We start from the raw sequence: 23,463 nt of genomic DNA, 5'->3' as shown, positions 1-23,463 counted from the left end.
GGAGACATGTCATTTGGAGTCAATGGGCGGAGGTGGCCTGCCATTGGCCAGCAGCGGGATCAGAAATTCACAACACATATATAACAGGGAATCCCTGTTATATACACATACACACACACACACAACCACCCACCACACCGCTCCCACCCCCACCCTCCCACCATTGGTTAATAAATGAAAACCAGCAGGGATTTGATGAAGGCAATTTGGTTTTGACCAACCTGATTGGGTTTTTTGAAGAAGTAACAGAGGTTTGATGAGGATAGTGCAGCGGGTGTTTACATGGCCTTTCAAAAGTGCCACACGGCGGTGGACTTGCCAGAAAGATTGAACCGTGAGACAGTGGCTGCATTGGCACAAAACTGGCTGAGGGACAGAGAGCAGCGGTTAACAGATCTTTGTCAGGTTTGAGAAAGCTGCACAATGGTGTGTCCCAGGGCTCAGTGTTGGCACCACTGCTCTTTTTGAGACCCATTAACATTGAATCATAGAATCCCTAGTGTAGAAAGAGACCATTCGGCCCATCGAGTCGGCATTGACCACAATTCCACCCGGGCCCTATCCCCGTAACCCTATGCATTTACCCTAGCTAGCCGCCCTGACACTCAGGGGCAATTTAGCATGGCCAATCCACCTAATCTGCACATCTTTGGAGTGTGGGAGGAAACCGAAGCACCCGGTGGAAACCCACGCAGACACGGGGAGAACGTGCAGACTTTGTACAGATGGTGACCCAAGCCGGCAATCAAACCCAGGTCCCTGGCACTGTGCCATCATGCCACCTGGAATTGGTTATAAGAGGGCATGGTTTCAAAGTTGGCAGATGACATAAAACTTGTGGACTGTTAGGGGTTGTTGTGGGTTTTACACAAAAAGACGTGGTTTGCACACGTAGATTGAAACTAACAAGAAATTTATGCGAATACCCGAAATATAAAAGGTAGCCAAGTTGCTCAGCCTCTAGAAATTCAATGTTTTCGACAGTATACTGGAGTTTATTGCAGCTTAGACCCGCTGGTTTTGGGTACTGATTAAATTGGCAGTGAATGTGGAGCAGATCCAGATATTACTAATTTGTATACCCGAATAAACAATATACTTGCCCTGTGTACTTGCTGTTCAATACCTGCCATTTGATTTGCTACAAGTTAACTACAGCTGCCAACTTACCAAAGAGTCCATATTTTCCTCGGAGTGTGGAGGACCAACTAGTTCCCCGTTGCTGCAAAAAGCCAATTATTTGGCATCCCAGAATGCGGGGAAGATAGGTGTCTGCCTCGATTGTGTACTGCTTTTGTTTCTCATCAACCTTTTGCTCCAGACGGACTGCAGAAGAGAAAAACAAGGACAGATGAAATGGTATTGTCTTTCCCATCAATGGGATGCAAAGTCAGAAGGATTGGGGTTGTGATATGCTGGGTCACTGCTTCATATTGAACATCTCACTGCTCTTACCAGGGATAGGCAGATCGATTGCAGAAAGAGCAGTTGAACATCTTTTATCATCATCATAGAATCCCTACAGTGCAGAAGGAGGCCATTTGGCCCATCGAGCCTGCACCGACCAATCCCACCCAGGTCCTACCCCGTAACCCTACATATTTACCCTGCTAATCCCCTGACACTAAGGGAAAATGAGCATGGCCAATCCATCTAACCCACACATCTTTGGACTGTGGGAGGAAACCGGAGCACCCGGAGGAAACCCACGGGGAGAATGTGCAAACTCCTCACAGACAGTGACCCGAGGCCGGAATCGAACCGGATCCCTGGCGCTGTGAGGCAGCACTGTTACCCACTGTGCCACCGTGCCATCAGACCCGGTAAGGGCTGCAGATTTCTTTCCCTAATGGACAGTGATCTGACATAAACTATGGACAGGCATAGTTTATTTGTTGGAATTTTATTAAGCTCTGTGTTCCAGCTTCTGCAGAAATATGTTCTTCTCCTTCACATTCTCCATGTCAGATACAAAAATGACAAGGCACTGACATAGAGACCAGACAATGGGTTGCAGTGGAAACCACAGGGTCATCACAAGCGCCTAATAAATGCTTCCTGCCCCATGATAAAAATCAGAAATAAGTAGCGGAGGAGGAAAGACAGCCAATTATTCATCGCTCTATTTATATCAGATGCTTGTATTTCTTTTTAACGAGAGAGTTATGAATGCAAAACATACTTCAGTACTCTTCAGTATCTTGTGTGTGGAAACCATGAGTAGCTGCCTTCTATCTTAAACAGAGTGCATTAGATTAAATTTACAGACCCAGTCAGCCCGCCAGAGAGCCAGACTAAAACTGATAGCAAAGGGAACAATGCAAACCTTGAAATTTGAAACAATAATGGAAAATACTGGAAATACAGAGTAAAACACTGGGGAACACTGGAAATAAGTGGGACTGAACGGTGACACAGTGGTTAGCACTGCTGCCTCACAGCGCCAGGGACCTGCGTTCGATTCCCAGCTTGGGTCACTGTCTGTGTGGAGTTTGCACATTCTCCCCATGTCGGCGTGGTTTTCCTCCCACAGTCTGAAAGATGTGCTGGTTAGGTGCATTGGTCATGCTAAATTCTCCCTCAGTGTATCCGAACAGGCGCCGGAGTGTGGCGACTAGAGGATTTTCACAATAACTTAATTTCAGTGTTAAACGAAGCCGACTTGTGACACTAATAAATAATAATAATGAAAGCATCAAAAATGCATAAGAAAACATTGGAAATATGAAATAAGACAGGTGAACATGGTAAAATAGTGGCCCGACCGACGGGAGCAACATGGTGGTACAGTGAGATAGTCCGAGTTGTTAGACGTGGTGCAGATGTGTTTTAAAACTGTCTTTGAACTTGTTATGGGTCAGGAGGAACAGGAACTCTTCCCCACAGACCCAGCCTTCCAGTAATCTGTGGGCCTTCCCAGCCCTGGCCTGCCCCGTCTTTGGGGAAGTCCAGCCTGACATTCCCATAATCGCTCTGCTGCAGTAAACCCTGATCTCCCCGCGCCCCCGCTCCCGTGCCCCCGCTCCCCTGCACCCCCCACCCCCCTTCCACCACTCAGGGATATTCCTCCTCCCACTCACTGCTTTGGACCATTCCCCCAGGACTTTAGCCGCTGTAACAGTGGCACAGTGGTCAGCACTGCTGCCTCACAGCTCCAGGGACTCGGGTTCAATTTCAGCCTCGGCTCACTGTATGTGTGGAGTTTGCACATTCTGCCCAGTGTCTGCGTGGGTTTCCTCCGGGTGCTCCGGTTTCCTCCCACACTCCAAAAGACATGCAGGTTAGGTACATTGGCCATGCTAAATTGCCCCTTAGTGTCCCACCGTGTTAGAGAGATTAGCGGGTAAATATGTGGGGTTATGGGGATAAGGCCTGGGTGGGATTGCGTTCGGTGCCAACTTGATAAGCCGAATGGCCTCCTTCTGCACTGTAGGAATTCTATGATTCTGTCGGGATTCTTATGCAACAAAAACAGTAAACGCTGGAAAATCTCAGCAGGTCTGACAGCATCTGTGGAGAGGGAATAGAGCCAACATTTTGAGTCTGGGTGACCCTTCGCCAGAACTTAGCTGCTGCCCCCTGTCACCAGATTCCCTACTCCTGCTCACTGGCCACGCGGTGGCCAATATTGCTGGCTGGTAGGACTCTGAAAATACTTATGCTACATCCCTAACCTCACCACGATCATCACCCACTGCCAGGTTTGCATGCCCCTTCCCCACCGCCCAACAGTAGATGCCATCAATTGTTATTGTCTTTTGGCGAATAGCGATTTGAAGGAAGTGTTTCTATCTGTGAGCTGCACCATATCACAGCAGTAACTGTACTTCTGTGTGAAACACTTTGACAGGTTTAGATACAAAAGGCACAGACAGTATAAATAGAAGATAAAACAGAAAATCCTGGATAAACTGAACAGGTCTGGCAGCATCTGCGGAGAGAGACAGAGCTAAATGATCCTGCTACAGAACGGAAACAAGATAGAAATGTAAAGAATTATACGCCGGAATTCTACTGCCTCACCCGCTACAGAATCAAAGCGGGCGAGGGGTGGACGACGGAAATGTTCACTGACCTCGGACAGGAATTTCCGGTCTCGCTCGAGTGAAGCCATAAAATTCCGCCCACAGAGTTGGAAAGAAGGCGGAGGAGATGGGGTAGAATAGAAGTGATGTGGAGATGCCGGCGTTGGACTGGGGTAAGCACTGTAAGAAGTCTCACAACACTAGGTTAAAGCCCAACAGGTTTATTTGGCAGCAGGAGCTTTCGGAGTCTCAGGCTCCTACATCAGGCGAGTGAGGAGTCGTGTTCACAAACAGGGCATATACAGACACAAACTCAATTTACAAAATAATAGTTGGAATGCAAGTCTTTACAGGTAATCAAGTCTTAAAAGTACAGACAATGTGAGTGGAGAGAGGGTTAAGCACAGGTTGAAGAGATGTGTATTGTCTCCAGACAGGACGGTTAATGAGATTTTGCAAGCCCAGGCAAGTCGCGGGGGTTACAGATAGTGTGACATGAACACATCAGCATTCAGTCTCTGATCTTCGGGTAAGCGTTCTCCGAGGCGGCCTTCACGACACATGACAACACAGAATCGCTGAGCAGAAACTGATAGCCAAGTTCCACACACACGAGGATGACCTCAACTGGGATCTTGGGTTCATATTGTCTGTACCTTTAAGACTTGATTACCTGTAAGGACTCGCATTCCAACCATTATCTTGTAAATTGAGTTTGTGTCTATATATGCCCTGTTTGTGAACACGGTTCCTCACTCACCTGAAGAAAGAGTGACACTCCGAAAGCTTGTGCTACTAAATAAACCTATTGGACTTTAATCTGGTGTAGTGAGACTTCTTACTGTGGAAAAGAAGAACGGGGATAGGTCGGGGGAAAAGAGCTATTAACAAATTTGGAAAATCTCAGCAGGTTTGACAGTATCTGTGGAGAGAGAATAGAGTGAATGTTTTCAGGCTGGATGACCCTCCGTCAGAGCCTCTGACCCTTTGTCAGGGTTTGCTCTGACGAAGGGTCATCCAGACTCGAAATGTTGGCTCCATTCTCTCGCTCCACAGATGTGGTCAGACCTGCTGAGATTTTCCAGCATTTTCTGTTGTAGTTTCAGATTCTAGCATCTGCAGTATTTTGCTTTTATATTAACAAATCTGTTTCTGGATATGAGACAATGGGGAGTGTTGATAGTGTCATAAAGGGATGAAGAGTGTTGTTATCATGGATGGTTCCCTGGCTGATTGCTGTCTGAGCTGCGTTTTAGATTGATATGATGCATCAGTTCTAGCTCCCCGAAGACTGCAAGAGAGCTGAGCAGAAACTCTGCCTCGCTTCTGCAGCTGAATGAAGATGACCTAATGTGTTTGAAAATCTAATTCCTATTTCCATAGTTACAAGACCACATATGTGGCATAAAATGTCCATTTACCGACGCAATCTGCTGCTTTATTTGCTGATTAATGATAAAGAAGCCATCATAAAACGCCCTTGAAGATGGTTAGAAAACAAGGTCCTATCTGTGGCATTCGTAAAAACGGAAGCAGAAAATTTTAACCATCATATGTAGAAATATTTCTAAACCTCTGGTTTTAGATTTCCCGGATTGTACTAACCTGACACAGTAGCTGTTTCTTGCATTACATTGTAAAGTGATACAAAAAATGCGATTTTCTGTCCAGGGATTCTAGTCACATTGCCAGACAGGATTATGGGACTCCCATGCTTTGTGAACTTGGCTTCCAGCTGGGAGAGAAACATCTGCTCCCCATCAAGACTTTGCAACCTTGTCCGTCCCTAGGAAAAAAAAACAATACCAGACATTAAAAAAGTCTACGACACTGAAACACTATCTCGCCAAATAACTTGCATCGACTGCAACTGGAGGATGACATTGTAGGCCGGATATTTTCCCTCCTGACGGCTGTGGGCCAGACAGAAAATTCGGCAGACCATTTAAAGGTCCGTTGAGCTCGGGTGGGGATTTCCAGTCTTGGGCTGTGCACGGTTGGAGAATCCCACCCTATGGAACCAAATTATGTTGTATTTTACAATAGTTCAGGCACACCAAAATCCCTGAATCCTTAAGACAAGGGTCAAGCATGAGAAGAACACATTTTCAACCCTGTAAAATTATCAGACATTTGATAAATACATCATTAAATATTAAAATGATAGTGTAGTGTGCCCCATTTGGCAGTTAGTCTATTATTTTTGGATGCATCTTCACGCTAGGTAGAATCCCTACAGTGCAGAAGGAGGCCATTCAGCCCATCGAGTCTGTACCGATCACAATCCCACCCATGCCCTATCCCCGTAACCCCACACGACAGCGCAGAGTCGCTGAGCAGAGACTGATAGCCAAGTTCCGCACACATGAGGGCGGCCTCAAACGGAATCTTGGGTTCATGTCACACTATCTGTAACCCCCACGACTTGCCTGGACTTGCAAAATCTCACTAACTGTCCTGTCTGGAGACAATACACATCTCTTTAACCTGTGCTTAACGCTCTCTCCACTCACATTGTCTGTACCTTTAAGACTTGATTACCTGTAAAGACTCGCATTCCAATCATTATTTTGTAAATTGAGTTTGTGTCTTTATATGCCCTGTTTGTGAACAGAACTCCCACTCACCTGACGAAGGGGCAGCGCTCTGAAAGCTAGTGGCTTGTGCTACCAAATAAACCAGTTGGACTTTAACCTGTCTAAGAGGCCAGCATGCTGCTCTGCCAGATTATTGCTCAGCGAGACTTACTCCAAAAGCACAAGGCCTTTCCTATTTTCCTTCAGCCTGAACTGGCTGGTGGACAATGTGCAGCAATACATTTCACAAATCAGAACACTCACACCAGAAGGCTTTCAAGTCAATCACCATCCCGACTTGGAAATATTTCGCCGTTCCTTCACTGTCACTGGGTCAAATTCTGGAACTCTCTCGCTCACACCACTGTGGGTGCATGTACACCTCAGGGACTATGGCCATTCAAGAGGGCAAATAACCGTCACCTTCACAAGGACAATTGGGGCATCATGGTGGCACAGCGGTTAGCACTGCTGCCTCACAGCGCCAGGGACCCGGGTTCGATTCCCAGCTTGAGTCACTGTCTGTGTGGAGTTTGCATATTCTCCCATGTCGGGTGCTCCGGTTTCCTCCCACACTCAAAGATGTGTGGGTTAGGTGGATTGGCCATGCTCAATTGCCCCTTTGTTTCAAGGGATTGCTGGGGCAAATGCATGGGGTTATGGGGATAGACTTGGGTGGGATAGTTGTTGACATGGGCTCGATGGGCTGAATGACCTCCTTCTGCACTGTAGGGATTCTATAAACCTAATCTAAAATTGAGCTTGCATCAACTGCTGCTTTTGGAAGAGTTTTAAACTGCTTCCACCCTAGTGTTTCCTAATTTTACTCCTTAAAGGTCTGGCTCCAATTTTTTAGATTATTCCCACTCACCCCAGACTCTCCAAACAGTGGAAATAGTTTGGATCTACTCTGTTTATTGCCATTAATGTCTTGAAAGCTTGAATCAAATCATCCCTTAACTTTGTATACTCCAGGGAAAACAGGCTTAGTTTGTATAATCCTTCCACATAGTTTAACCGTTTCAGTGCAGGTATGATTCTAGTAAATCTACACCATGTCTGGAACTTTCCGGTTGTTCATGCCAGTGGGATCTTCTGGTCTTGCCAATAGCGCACCCCTGCTGCGGGTATCCCGGCGGCATGGGGTGGATTCAATGGGAAATCCCATTGACAGCGGCGGGACCAGAAGATCCACCCAATGGTGTGCCACCAACCTCCACGAGAAACACACCACAGGGAGGCCAGAGAATCCTGCTCTATATTTCTATCAAGGCCAATACATCCTTCCTAACAAGTGGTGCCCAGAACTGCTCTCAAAGCTCCAGGTGTGGCCTTGCCAGGGCTTTGTCTGGCTGAAGCTTGACTTCTACTTCTTGCATTCCATTCCTCAAGGTACAGATGGCCAGCATTCCATTCACATTTTTATTATTGTCTGTATTTGTTTGTGACATTTTGATAAGTCATTTCAGACCTCTGCCTTTTCTAGCTTTTCACCACTTATAATGTCCCCTGTTCTACTGCTTTTAGACCCAGAGTGAATGACCCCACGTTTGCCAACAATGAAATCCATATTTTTTGTCCATTCACTTAATCTTTTAACATCTCTTTGCAATTTCATACTGCCATCTCAGCTGTTACAATGTCCTCTTTTTAGGCCATTGGCAAATGGTGACATTGTAACAGCTGAGGTGGCAGTATAAAATTGGCAGTATAAGATTGGCAAACTTGGATATCTGGCTTTTGAACCCATCACAGTAACTTCCGCAAACAATCCACCCATATCCTTGTGGTTGTCTGTAAGTCAGCTTACACCTGGCCTGGCTGCTGCCTCCACAGTGAAATTGAGGCAACCGAGATAGGTTTCCTTTGACATTTCCAGGTTGGAGTGGCTTCATTTGTAAACATGGGTATTGAGCGCGCCACCTGTGGGGCAGGTGGAAATTTGTCTACTCATGAATGAGTCCTTCATGCAGCACAATGTCTAGCAGGCCATAAGAAACAGGAACAGGAGGAGGCCATTCAGCCCTTTGAGCCTGCTCCACCATTTAATAGGATCATGGCTGATCTAACACGCACTAAGTCCACTTTCCTGCCTTCTTTCCGTCACCCGTAATTCTCCGATTGATTAAAAATCTCTCAATCTCAACCTTGGCGGCACGGTAGCACAGTGGTTAGCACTGCTGCTTCACAGCTCCAGGGTCCCGGTTCGATTCCCGGCTTGGGTCACTGTCTGTGTGGAGTTTGCACATTCTCCTCGTGTCTGCGTGGGTTTCCTCCGGGTGCTCCGGTTTCCTCCCACAGTCCAAAGATGTGCGGGCTAGGTTAATTGGCCAGGTTAAAAATTGCCCCTTAGAGTCCTGAGATGCGTAGGTTAGAGGGATTAGTGGGTAAATATGTGGGGTTAGGGCCTGGGTGGGATTGTGGTCGGTGCAGACTCGATGGGCCGAATGGCCTCCTTCTGCACTGTCGGGTTTCTATGGTTTCTATGACTTGATCAATGTCTCAACCTCCACAGCTTCCCGGGTAAAAAATTCCAAAGATGCACCAGTCTTTGAGAGAAGAAATTCTCCCCCTTATTCTGTGACTATGCCCTCTGATCCTATACTCTCCCAAGGGTGGAAACATCCTCCTCTCCAGCCCCTTAAGAATCTTATGCTTCAATCCTATCACCTCTCAGTCTTCTGAACTCCAAGCTTGTTTAATCTTTCCTTATATGGCAGTCCCTCCATACCGGGGATCAACCTCGCAGGCTTCTGTGTACTGCCTAAAATTATAACTTTTTTATTCATTCATGGGACATGGGCACTGCAGGCTGGCTAGCATTTATTGCACATCTCTAGTTGAGAGCTAACCCCATTTGCTGTGACTTTGGAATCACATGTAGGCCAGACCGGGTAAGGATGGCGGATTTCCTTCCCTAAAGGACATTAGTGAATCAGATGGGTTTTTGTGACAATCGACAATGGTTTCATGCTCATCAGTAGATTCTTAATTCCAAATGTTTTTTATTGAATTCAAATTCCACCATCTGCCGTTCGGGATTCGAACCCAGATCCCCAGAACATGAGCTGAGTTTCTGGATTAATAGTCTAGTGATAATACCACTAGGCCAGCACCTTCCCCAATGTATCTCCTTAAATAAGGGGACCAAAACTGTACACAGTATTGTATATGTGGCCTCACTAATGCCTTGCACAGTTGCAGCAACACCTCTTTAGTTTTATACTCCAGTCCCCTGGTAGCAGCAAGGGGATTTGCATCCTCCCAGCATTACTGTTAGCAGCACATTACACTGTCAACAATTGTCAATACTTCAGGAAAATGTTACTGAGCAAGTTGAAGCAATAAAAATGTCACGAATGCTTGGGAGAAAAGTAGCCAATGTGCTCAATGCATTATAGACCAGTCAATGCCAAAAAGCTACATGTTAACACTAACGGAAACACCAGCAGCCTTTGATGTAAGGATAAAGTTTAAAGCACACTAGGCCTGTTGGGTTGTCATGTGCTTAATTTAGATGGACAATCATGGGGTTTAAACATCACTCGGAGTCTCAAACATTGAGCATAGCATAAATAGCTTGAAGATATAATTTGAGGTGTAAAATGGGAACCACATTCTACATGGTCTAGGGTAGCAAAACTTGATTTTAATAGTAAAACAACATAAAAATTCATCCTGATAACAGCCTATCTCTGAAGACTGAGCGATTGTTTAAACGGCAGTAGATGCCAAGCGGGCGAATCTGAAGGCCAATGGAAAAGCTTGCTGGATGGGTGGGAAACAGGCTCCTCTTGTCCAAATGATGGCTCATTACTCCTGCCCAAGACCCTCGGTACTGAGACAGGAATCAACCACATGGCCCTTCGAGCCTGCTCCGCCATTCAGCATGATCATGGCTGATCCTTGATCTCAATGCCTCATTGCTGCTTTCTCCCCATACCCCTTAATGCCATTAGAATCTAAAATATTATCCATCTCTTTCCTGAATACATTTAGTAACTTGGCCTCCACAGTCCTCTCTGGTGGAGACTTCCACAGGTTCACTCCCATTTAAATGGAGACATTATTCCTCATCCCAGTCCTAAATGGGCCATCCTGTATCCTGAGACTGTATTCCCTGGTACTAGATTTCCCCATCCAGGGAAAACATCCTCCCTGCATCTAGTCCGTCTAGCGCTGTTAGAATTTTATACGATTCCATCAGATTTCCTCTCATTTTCCTAAATTCTAATGAATACAGGCCCTGTTGAAACAATCTCTCCTCATCGGATAGTCCCGCCAGCACATGTATCAGCATAATGAACCTCCTCTGCACTCCCTCCATGGCATGTATATCCTTTCTTAGATAGGGAGACCATAACTGTGCACAATACTCCAGCCTCTGTCATAGAATCCCTACATTGCAAAAGGAGGCCATTCGGCCCATCCAGTCCGCACCAATCACAATCCCACCCAGACCCTATTCCCCAAACCTCTCGTATTTACCCTGCTAATCCCCCTGACACTAGGGTTAATTTAGCACGGCCAATCAACCTAACCCACATATCTTTGGAGTGTGGGAGGGAACCGGAGCATCCTGAGGAAACTCACGCAGACATGGGGAGAACGTGCAAACTCCGCACAGACAGTGACCCAAGGCCGGAATTGAACTCGGGTCCCTGGCGCTGTGAGGCAGCAGTGCTAACCACTGCGCCACCACACCACTCTGGGACTTCCCATTGACTGCGCCCCACACTGCTGTGAGACCCGCGGCGGGGTTGTACCATCAGCGGGACCAGAACATCTGAACATTCTGGCTACCATTTGCCTTCCGACTTGCATTCCCTGGCAGCTGGGAACCAGAAGTAATGAGTTTTAAGTATGGCGGCTTGCGTGCATACACTGAGAGCAAAGTCCTCTGTCACTCAGGTACATAAAATTCACATTCCTGCACTGCATCCCTTTTGAAAACATTTGCAGCTCCCTTTACAATCAGAACGCAATCCAAATTGCTGCAAAACCTGCGGCAGTGATTAACGGCAGATTAATGAAGTTGTATTGAATTGACGGTGGGGTGCCAGATTCAGACCTTTGAAGGGAGCAATGATAACAAGCCGCATTAACACAGCAGCGTATAAGATGTGCCACAGACATAGTTTAAGATGGAGAGACATTCTTGTGAGAGTGACTTGCCAGCTGTACCTTGACATAATACAAATCTTTGTCATCGATGAGAACCTCTAGCAGTCCTGTGCGGGAGTGTTGCATTTTTGTAATCTCCCCTGCAAAATCAAAATCAGGAGCGTTAACTGTGCACATATGTTACAGGCGTGCCAATGTGAATACAGCTGCATTGTAAAACTTGCCAGAGTATGGTGCTTATGGGGAAAACAAGAATTTCTCAATTACTGATCCTGGATCTATTGAAAGCTTTACTATATAGGTGGGGAAGAGAATCCAGCCACAATAATGGCAAACTTCCCAGAATGTAGTGTGCAATAAGAAACAGCAGTCTCCCATGAGGATATCGTGCAGAATTGTAACCCAGCTCTCATCCAATAAAACCAATTAGAGGGAATGTCAATTCATTTCAAAAAGGAACTGGACAAATACTTGGCTCAACAACAACAGCCTGCATGTATTTAACGCCGGAGTTAAGATGCTTCCACAAAGCAAAAGCAAAATACCACGGAGGCTGCAAATCTGATGTAAGTTTAGTTTTTATTTATCAGTGTCACAAGTAGGCTTACATTAACACTGCAATGAACTTACTATGAAAATCTCCTAGTTGCCACACTCTGGTGCCTGTTCGGGTACACTGAGGGAGAATTTAGCATGGCCAATGCACCCTAACCAGCACGTCTTTTGGACTGTGGGAGGAAACCGGAGCACCCGGAGGAAGCCCACACAGACACATGGAGAAAGTATAGACTCTGCACAGACAGTGACCCAAGTCGGGAATCGAACCTGGGTTCCTAGCGCTGTGAGGCAGCAGTGCTAATCATTGTGCCACCCGTGACAGAGAATAGTGGAGAAATTCAGCAGGTATAGGGAACAAAACAGAGTTTATAATTGTGGCCTGTGCTCTACTGTCAGTGTTCAGTATTAGTCTGAGGATAAGGGGTAATAAATTTCAAACAGAATTGAGGAGAAACTGCTTCTCCCAAAGGGTTGTGAATCTGTGGAATTCGCTACCCCAAAGTGCAGTGGATACTGGGGCAGTGAGTAAATTTGAGGAGTTTGATAGATTTTTAATTGGTAATGGGTTGAAGGGTTATGGGGAGAAGGCAGGAGAATGTGGATGAGGAACATATCAGCCATGATCGAATGGCGGAGCGGAATCGATGGGCTGAATGGCCTGATTCTGCTCCCATGTCTTCTGAACTTATGACCTGAAACATTTGGAAAATGGGGGCTAACGACAAAGGCTCTTTGTGAATTTGTCCTCTTAATCAATCCATGAGGGGCAGTCTGACTGTTACGGCATGCTTCCGTTAGACTTCATTACTTAATTTGCCGACACAACACCTCAAGTGTTCTATACACAACACATCTTACCATGTATTTTTATCTTTTTCTTTGGATGAATAATTTTTGCTGACAGTTTTCTTTTTGAGTAGTTCAACTGAAAGTCAATGGCTACATCTCTGTTGATAACTGACTGCGGAGTTCCCATAAAAAAATGCAGTACAGCTTCACTGGGAAACCAGCTATTCTTCTGAAAGAGAAAAACGTATTTGTCAGGTTGTCTGCTGTGTCGAGCTGAGCAGTTCTCTATGTTCAGGCAATATTTAACCATAGAATCCCTAAGATGCAGAAGGAGAACATTCTGTCCATCAAGTCTGCACTGACCCACCGAAAAAACATTTCGCCCTTCCCCACCACCGTATCCCCGTAAACCTATACGTTTACCATGGCTAATCTGCCTAACCTATACATCTTTGGACACTAAGGGGCAATTTAGCACGGCCAGTCCATCCAACCTACATACCTTTGGTCACCAAGAGGCAATTTAGCTTGGCCAATCCACCTAACCTGCCCATCTTTGGAATGTGGGAGGAAACCCACGCAGACACAGCGAGAACGTGCAAACTCCCACAGTCAACCAAGGCTGGTATTGAACCCGGGTCACTGGCGCTGTGAGGCAGCTGTGCTAACCACTGTGCCACCATGTTGCCCACTTTGGGAAAACTGCTCAAATACAGCTGGCATCAATCATCATAAGTAAATTGCTCACAGATATGATAAAATGAGAAGGTGAATCCTTACTCTGGAGATTGAATAGACTGGGAAACAGTCTCATTCCTGACATCCAACTGCCCTGGTTGAAAGGCCATTTGATGTACCTAACCACCAAGAGAGTATACCCAACAATAATCAAAAGGAAAGATAGCAAAAAATGACAATAAGCTTGAACTTTATATTCATAGAATAGAATTATAGAACCCCTGGAGAGCTGGAAGCCACACAGCCCATCGAGCTCGTGCCGACAACAATCCCACCCAGGCCCTATCCCCGTAATCCGACATATTTACCCTGCTAATCCCCCTGACACTAAGGGGCAATTTATCATGGTCAATCCACCTAGCCCGCACATCTTTGGACTGTGGGAGGAAACCGGAGCACCCGGAGGAAACCCACGCAGACATGGGGAGAACGTGCAAACTCCGCACAGACAGAAAGAGGCCATTTGGCTCACTGAGTCTGCACCAACTGTCTGAAAGAACATCCCACCCAGACACTGCCCTCCGCCTTAGCCCCATAACCCCACATTTTTACCATGGCTAATCAACCTAACCCGCACATCTTTGGACTGTGGGAGGAAACCGGAGCGCCCGGAGGAAACCCATGTAGACACGAGGAGAATGTGCAAACCCCACATAGACAGTGACCCAAGCCGGGAATCGAATTGTCAGGCAGCAGTGCTAACTGCTGTGTCTTACTAAGCTATCCCGAATGGGCTCCATAACTAGTAAATTCATATTAATATAAACTCAATTGTCAGAGGTGCCAAAATTCAACTTGAGCTGGTTGTAAAAGGTATGTGGCAGTTCAGCCCACTTGTTAAGACACCCCAGTCCGATCGTCTAGTTGGTGCTGCAGTGTAAATTGCTGGCCTTATGCTACCAGAGTGCCAGCAAATACCTCAAGAGGCCATTTCTTCTGGCTGATTTTCACTTGTACAGGACTTACATCAATAGAAATTTGCACTTTTTTTACCCCAGATTCCCAGAATTTTCACTAAAAGGAAGAGAGTGAAGCATTTTGATGAAAATCTAGCCCGATACCGGTATTTATTGGCTGTCACGGTGCAGAAGGGATTGCAACAACCCTGTTCATTGACTAAAAATCACCTTCTGGCCAAACTCTACAAATTATTTTTTGATGATTTAGGAGTTGGTTGGCAAGCATTTTAATGAGGAGGGAGTCAAGCCACACAATTCAAATCTTAGACGAGCTGCAATTCATTAAGACGTGTGCCTAATTTGCAGCATTTTGATTGCCCCAAATATTTATTTAAATGCTGCTTGGCTCCAGTGACTGTTTCAAAGAAAATTATTCGCCCGCCAATTTGAAATTAAGAAGTCCACTGGGAACCTTTCAAGAAGAAAGAGGCAGTATAGTGTTGCAGATGTGTTGCTGCTTTTGGCACATGTAGGCAAGGACATGGCAAAAATAGAGATTGGAATTCTACCAGGCCTAGGAGGATGGGCATGGAGACGGGAAGGTTGGCAGAAGGGCGTGTCCCAACACCTTCCTGCCACTACGCCATATTTACAGCAGAGGAAAAGAATCATGAAATAGAATCCCTACAGTGCAGAAGGAGGCCATTCAGCCCATCCAGTCTGCACCGACTCTCCAACAGAGCATCCCATTCAGGCCCTATCACCGTAACCCCACATATTTACCCCACTAATCTCCCTAGCCCACATATCCTGAGACACTAAGGGACAATTTGGCACGGCCAATCAACCTAACCCGCACATCTTTGGACTGTGGGAGGAAACCATGGCATCCGGAGGAAACCCACGCAGAGACGAGGAGAACGTGCAAACTCCACACAGTCACCCAAGGCTGGAATTGAACCTGGGTCCCTGGCGCTGTGAGGCAGCAGTGCTAACCACTGTGCCACGCTAGCCCTAGATAGCAGGCAAACTACCTGCTTGGAGCCTAACTGAGCCACTTAAATGAGCAGTACTTCCTGTCTCCATTGTGCCCATGTTGGGGGTACTCTTTGCCAGGTGGGGAGCCTAACCCACAGTGAAACATGGCAGCCTTCCAGAGGGCTCCAGAAGGGGGCTGTTTTTGGGCATCCAGTGGTTCACTTGCTGGCGGCAAGGGCTGCTCTTGCTGGCCATCCTGTAACAATGGTGTGACCTATCCAACAGACACCACCACCTCCCCGATAATCCACTGGGGCTGCCAGTTTGGTCCACTGGCAAGATGCTTCTCTGGGTCCTGCTGCCTGCCTAAGCACGATCACCTCCTGCTTTCAATTCCAGTGGCAGGACTTTAATCATCACAGTACAATTCAGCCCCGAGTTTCAGTGACCTGCCTACAGTACTGTAGCAACTAGCTCCTTTAATATCCCTTGGTGTGTCTGGACAGATCCAGATGGTGATCTTCAACATCTGTACAGAACCTTAGTTAGGCCTCATTTAGAATATTATGTACAATTTTGATCGCCTCACTACCCAGAAGGACATGGATGCTTTGAAAAGGGTACAGAAGCACGGTGGCACAGTGGTTAGCACTGCAGCTTCACAGCGCCAGGGACGCAGGTTCAATTCCTGGCTTGGGTCACTGTCTGTGTGGAGTCGGCACATTCTCCCCGTGTCTGCGTGGGTTTCCTCTGGGCGCTCGGTTTCCTCACACATTCTGAAAGATGTGCGGGTTAGGTGTATTGACCCGAACAGGCGCCGGATTATGGTGACGAGGGGAATTTCACAGTAACTTCATTGCAGTGTTAATGTAAGCCTGCTTGTGACAAATAAATACATTTTTATAAAAAGAGGTTTACCAGGATGTTGCCTAGTTTGGAGGGTAATAGCTGTGAGGAGAGGTTGGATAAACTCGGTTTGTTCTCACTGGAACGGCAGGGATTGAGGGGTGACCTGATAGAGGTTTACGAGATTATGAGTGGCATGGACAGAGTGGATAGTCAGATGCTCTTTCCTAGGATAGAAAAGTCAAGTACTAGGGGACATAGGTTTAAGGTGCGTGGGAAAAAGTTTAGAGGAGATGCACAATGCAAGTTTTTTAGGGTGGTGAATGTCTGGAAAGCGCTGCCCGGAGAGGTGGTGGGAGCAGGTAAGATAGCGGCATCTAAGGGGCATCTAGACACATACATGAATAGGATGGGAATGGATCGATACGGACTCCGTAAGTGCATATGGTTTTAGTTTAGGGAGGCATGATTGGCACAGGCTTGGAGGGCCGAAGGGCCTGTTCCTGTGCTGTACTGTTCTTAGTTTTTTATCACTGGTAATGAAATGTGGTTAGTTTTTTTTGAAATTAATTCATGGGATATGGGTGTCTTTGGCTGGGCCAGCATTTATTGCCCATCCCTAATTGCCCTTTGAGTGGCTTGTTAGGCCATTTCATAGAAACTAGAAGCAGGAGTAGGCCATTTGGCCCTTCGAGCCTGCTCCGCCATTCATTTTGTTCATGGCTGATCATGGAATTCAATATCCTGATTCCCCCCTCTTCCCCCCATATCCCTTGATCCCTTTAGCTCCAAGAGCTATATCAAATTTTTTCTGGAAATCAGACAATGTTTTAGCCTCAACTACATTTTGTGGTAGTGAATCCAGACATTCGCCACCCTCTGGGTGAAAAGATTTCTCCTCACCTCAGTTCTAAAAGGTTTACCACCTTATCCTCAAACTATGACCTCTAGTTCTGGACTCCCCCACCACTGAGAACATTATTTCTGAATTTACCCTGTCTAACCCTGTTAGCATTTTATAAGTTTCGATGAGACCCCTCCCACTCTTTTAAACTCCAGTGAATATAATCCTAACTGACTTAGTCTCTCCTCATATGACAGACCTGCCGTTGCAGAGGGCATTTTAAGAGTCAACCACATTGCTGTGGTCTGGAGTCACGTGTAGACCAGGCCGGATAAGCAAGGCAGATTTCCTTCCCGAAAGAACATTAGTAAACCAGATGGGTTTTTATGATAATCAAATTAGGATTTGAACCCAGGTCCCCAGAGCATTACCCTGGGATATTTCTGGATTAGACCAGTGACAATAGCACTATGCCATCACCTCCCATGACTGTCCCTGCATGGTAATGAGAAGCTGAAGGTACATTGCTGCCCCCTTGCTTACTGAGTCCAAGCCTGAACCTCCACCTCCACATTTCTTCAATTAGGTCCAGGGAGCTGTATACATTCAGAAAAATTAGCTGCATGGAGTAGATGGTTCTGCAAATTATTCTTGAAAAGAGAGGCTGCAAAGCTTTTCCCACACTTATAAAACCCCAAAACAACTACTGTTTGATGTGATTCTGAGATTGGGCAGCACTTGCTGAACACTCCTGCAAATAGCTACACTAACAACCAATTTAAGATCGTCAGATGAGCTTGTATTGTAGCTCATTTATGCTTACTGGAAGCAACATCCATTCTTACACAGGGATCTGTCTCTGCAAACAAAAGGAACATGTTCAAGCCTTGAGGCTTTTTTGAATTACCTGGAGCTTGGGGAGCCTATAGTCCCCTGTTGCTTTCTCCATGGCAACACCTCGGCCAATCAGAGCCAACTCAGCACCCTTTTCTCTTGTAGTATAAACTGTTGTGATCATTATGGTCATCACGGTGGCACAGTGGTTAGCACCGCTGCCTCACAGCACCAGGAACCCGGGTTCAATTCCCGGCTTGGGTCAGTGTCTGTGTGGAGTTTGCACATTCTCCCCGTGTGTGCGTGGATTTCCTCCGGGTGCTCCGGTTTCCTCCCAAGCTCCAAAGATGTGCGGGTTAGGTTGGTTGGCCAGCCATGCTAAGTTGAACTTTAGTTTTGGGGGTAAATACATGGGGTTACGGGGATAGGGCCTGGATGGGATTGTTGTCGGTACAAGCTCGATGCGTTGAATAGCCTCCTTCTGCACCATAGGGATTCTATGACATTTGGAATTCTTCTGTTTGTCCTGATGAGTGCGAGATGAAAAGCTTTGGCAATAATGAAGTTCTGTACTACCAAGTGACCAATGTGCAAATTGTTTGCAGAATTGCTGGGCTGTGCTCTGGTGCTGTCCTCCTCCAAGTGATCCTGCAGTCAGACAGCAGGCGGTAGCTGCTACTGCTATGCCGTGAAGGTGAAAACTGCTGCTAGTGAGAATTTGTAATGTTGCCCTTTATTCATTAATTAATTCACAGGTGGAAGCAGTGCAGCTTCTTCACCACTTTCCAATCACCTTGTTCACCTGTTTACTTGAATCTACTTTTGCGTAAACAGCAATGTGGCCAGGTAGATACAATCCCAATTCTGTAAACAGTGAAAACAGCAGCAACTCTTCAAACATATTGTGGTTCAGAGCATTCTTGGCTTGAACCATTTGCCCAATCTGAGTAGCCTCTACCAAATTTCATAGAATCCATACAGCGCAGCGGGAGGCTATTCGGCCCATCGAGCCTGCACCAACAACAATCCCACCCAGACCCATCCCCGTAACCCTGTGTATTTATCCCCTGAAACTAAAGGTCAACTTAGCATGGCCAACCAACCTAACCCGCACATCTTTGGAGCGTGGGAGGAAACCGGAGCACCCGGAGGAAACCCACGCAGACACGGGGAGATTGAGAGAGGAAACCATTGAGAATAACAGATACACAGCATTTAATGCCCCCCACCTTGTTAATCAATCATAGAATTCCTACAGTGCAGGAGGCCGCCATTTGGTCCATCGAGTCTGCACCAACCACAAACCCACCCAGGCCTTATTACTACCGTAACCCCACACATTTACCCTAGTTAGTCCCCCGACATTAGGGTTAATTTTGGCATGGCCAATCAACCTAACCCGCATATCTTTGGACTGTGGGAGGAAACTGGAGCACCCGGAGGAAACCCACGCAGACACGGGGAAAATGTACAAACTCTACACAGGCAGTGACTCAAGGCCGGAATTGAACCTGGGTCCCTGGTGCTGTGAGGCAGCAGTGCTAACCACTGTGCCACTAATTTGGTGATGATGGGGCATTTAAACAGGCAGGCAGGTGAGTGGGTGGGCACTCTACTGCACTCCCACCTCCGTCCTGATTAAGTCTGTGAAGGGAAGGCTCACGGATAGCCTTCCTGCCCTGTTACCAGTTAAGTACAATTAATGATGACTTAAGGGCCTCATCCTACCACTGCTGGTATTCACCCAACAGTGAGCGTCAGACATGCCCAAAGCAAACACTGTCGGGGTGGCTTCTGGGGCGGCACTGGGGTTGACGCTTGTTCAAAGGCACGCAAAGGCAGATTGAGGAACCTAGATTAGGATGGGTCTGTGATCCAACCCCTGCCTTTGCTGCCGACCCCCACTTCTTCCCCTCCACCGCAACCCCCCAGCCATTATTTTCCCATCCCACCATCACCTTCGGCTTGGAGTCCCTTGGAGATCTTGGGTCTCGGGATGTTGCAGTACCGGGAGGAGCCACCACTTTCCCAGTGGTGCTGGCAAGCAATGAAGAGCTGCCAGTCTCTGATTTGCAGGCAGCTTTCAGCAGGTGAGAGAGCGTCTCCCCCCCCCCCCCCACCCTCCCCCTCCCCCAAATCCCCGGGAAGGGGGCATTCATCCTGGAGAAGGTCCACTACGGCCAACTAATGTGCTGGCCTTCCCAAACGAAGGCATTCTCGCTGGCTCTCCAGGCAAGAGCCAAAGCCTACATTACATCCACCCATATGTTGCTAAGCTGGATTTAGAAAAACATTCATCTCAGTCCCAGGACATCACTGGAAGAATTCCTCGGGATAGTGTCTCGTTGGCTCAATTATCTTCAACTGTTTCCTCTTAAGGTCACAAGTGGGGATGCTTGCTGATGATTACCCAATATTTAGCACCATTGTCAACCCCTTAGATATCAAAGCCATCCTTCTCTGCATGCTGCAAGACCTGGACAACATTCAGGCTTGGGCTGATGAGTGTCAAGTAAAGTTCGTGCCACATAAATGCCAGTCAGTGACCATCCCCAACAAGATGCTCACCACCTCCTCCCCTCGACATTCAATGACTTGTTTAATTCTCATTGTCACTCATAGGAAGAAGAAGGACAGCAGACACATGGGAACACCACTACCTGCAGGTCAGGCGCCATTCTGACTTGGAACTGTATCTTTCCACTGTCACTGGGTCAAAATAATCCCTCCCTAACAGAAATGTGTACGTAAATCCATCGCCAGGACTGCGGGGTTTAAGATGGCAGCTCACCAACACTTTCTAAAAGATAATTAAGGATGGACAATAAAATACCAGCCTTGCCAGCGATGTCCCGATCCTATGAGTGAATAATAAAAATTGTAGAAGCTATGATGAGCAAAACATGGAGGCAAAGGAGATATTTTTGGCGCAATATAACCTTCCTATTCTCAAGAGCCACAGAGAAAACTACTAAGTTGGCTGCAACTCAATAAATAGATAATAAGTAATACTTCCAAGAGAATTGTGTGGCCGGAATCCCAGTGGCTGCTTTTCATGGCTTTGTAAAACCACAGTGGATTATTCTTGACATTTACTCAATGGCATCTCATTTTTTATCAGATATTTTTACTGATTTATTGAGATGCACTCTAATGCTTTGGCAGTGTAAAGCCTATCTGCAGTACATGCTGTTTTTGCAGCGTCATTGGAAAATAAAAGTAGAGACACACTGACCAAGATATTAACTGCTCTTGCCTCTTACAAAACAGGCAGAAAGCAGTGACAAACAAACATACAAATTAGGAACAGGCATAGGCTATATTACACCTCTCGCCTGCCCCGACATTCAATAAGATCATGGCTGATCTGACTGTGACCTCAACTCCACTTTCCTTCCTGCCCCCATTATCCCCTTTCACTCCCTTGTCAATCACCAATCTATGTAACCCAGCCTTTAAACATATTCAATGATCTCACCTCCTCCCACAGACTCATAACTCTCAGAGAAAAAAAATTCTCCTCATCGTCATCTTAAATGGGAGATGCGTCTAGTTCTAGTCTCTCCCAAAAGGGGAAACATCCTTTCAGCATCCACCCTGTCAGGTCTCCTCAGGATCTTAGGTTTCAACAAGATTACCTGTCATTATTCTAAACTCCAATAGATACAGGCCCAGCCTGTCCAACCTTTGCTTCATCGGAAAACCCCCTCATCCCAGGAATCAGTCACGTGAATCTTCTCTGAGCTGCTTCTAATAGAATTAAGTCCTTTCTTAAATAAAAAGATCAAAACTGTACACTAGGGGCAGCACGGTGGCACAGTGGTGACCACTGCTGCCTCACAGCGCCAGGGACCCGGGTTCAATTCCAGCCTCAGGTAACTGTCTGTGTGGAGTTTGCACATTCTCCCCGTGTCTGTGTGGGTTTCCTCCGGGTGCTCCGGTTTCCTCCCATAGTCCAAAGGTGTGCGACTTAGGCGGATTGGCCATGCTAAATTGCCCCTTAGTGTCAGGGGAATTAGCAGGGTAGATATATGGGGTTATGGGGATAGGGTCTGGGTGGGATTGTGGTTGGTGCAGGCTCGATGGGCCAAATAGCCTCCTTCTGCACTGTAGGATTCTATGATTCTACCCAAGTCATTGATACAAATTGTAAATGGCTGAGGCTCCAGCTTTGATCCCTGTGGCAATCGTTACATCTTGCCAATATGAAAATGATCCATTTATGCATACACTGCTTCCTGTTAATGAACCAATCCTCTATCCATGCTAATAGGTTACCCTCAACACATTGGATCTTATTTTGTGCAGTAACCTTTGATGCGGTATCTTGTCAAATGCCTTTTGGAAATCTGCGTACACCACATCCACAGGTTCTCCTTTATCCACGTTGTTTATTATTTCTTCAAAGAACTCCAATAAATTAGTCAAATGTGACATCCACTTCAAAAAACCATGTTGACTCTGTTTGAATGTTAGTAGCAGATATAATTCCTCAATAATAGATTCCAGCATTTTCCCTGTGACAGATGTTAAGCAAACTGGTCTGTAGTTTCATAAGAACATAAGAAATAGGAGCAGGAGTAGGCCATCTGGCCCTTCGAGCCTGCCCCGCCATTCAACAAGATCATGGCTGATCTGAAGCGAATCAGTTCCACTTACCCACCTGCTCCCCATAACCCCTAATTCCCTTATCGATCAGAAAACTATCTACCCTGCTGTTTCCTGCTGTCTTTCTCCTTTCTTGAATAGAGGATTCACATTCGCTATTTTCCAATCTGATGGGACGTTTCCGGAAAGTAGGCAATTTTGGAAAATTAGAAAGGATGCATCTATTCCCTTATTTTTATTCATTTTCAGGATATGGACATCGCTGGCTAGACCAGCATTTATTGCCCATCTTTAGCTGCCCTTGAGAAGGTGGTGGTGAGCTGCCTTCTTGAACCGCTGCAGTGCATATGGTGTAGGTACACCCACAGTGCTGTTAGGGAGGGAGATCCAGGATTTTGATCCAGCGACAATGAAGGAATGGTGATATATTTCCAAGTCAGGATGGTGAATGACTTGGAGGGGAAGTCATCCATGTTCACACGTATCTGCTGCTCTTGTCCTTGTAGATGGTAGTGGTCGTGGGTTTGGAAGGTGCTGCCAAAGGAACTTCAGTAGATACTTCTTTTAGGATTCAAGAAGGAAATCCATCAGGACCTGGGAACTTGTCAGCTTTTAGTTCTAATAGATTCCTCAGTACATCTTCC

At 46.5% G+C, this 23,463-nt stretch overlaps 1 protein-coding gene across 1 annotated transcript in view; it reads right to left on the bottom strand.

The window, feature by feature from the left end:
* LOC144510916 (apolipophorins) overlaps positions 1–23,463 on the bottom strand; it is a 209,673-nt gene that overhangs the window by 43,062 nt on the left and 143,148 nt on the right. The window contains exons 22-25 of the mRNA XM_078240973.1: positions 13,142–13,301; positions 11,786–11,865; positions 5,631–5,811; positions 1,171–1,326 (exon numbers count right to left, since the gene is read on the bottom strand). Coding sequence (XP_078097099.1) covers positions 1,171–1,326; positions 5,631–5,811; positions 11,786–11,865; positions 13,142–13,301 — 577 coding nt within the window. The remainder of the gene's footprint in view (positions 1–1,170; positions 1,327–5,630; positions 5,812–11,785; positions 11,866–13,141; positions 13,302–23,463) is intronic.

This window comes from Mustelus asterias, chromosome 23 (genome assembly GCF_964213995.1).
Source record: "Mustelus asterias chromosome 23, sMusAst1.hap1.1, whole genome shotgun sequence".
NCBI classification, from domain to species: Eukaryota; Metazoa; Chordata; class Chondrichthyes; order Carcharhiniformes; family Triakidae; genus Mustelus; species Mustelus asterias.
The sequence above is the reverse complement of the archived record's forward strand: the minus strand, read 5'-3'. Positions and strand labels throughout refer to the sequence as shown.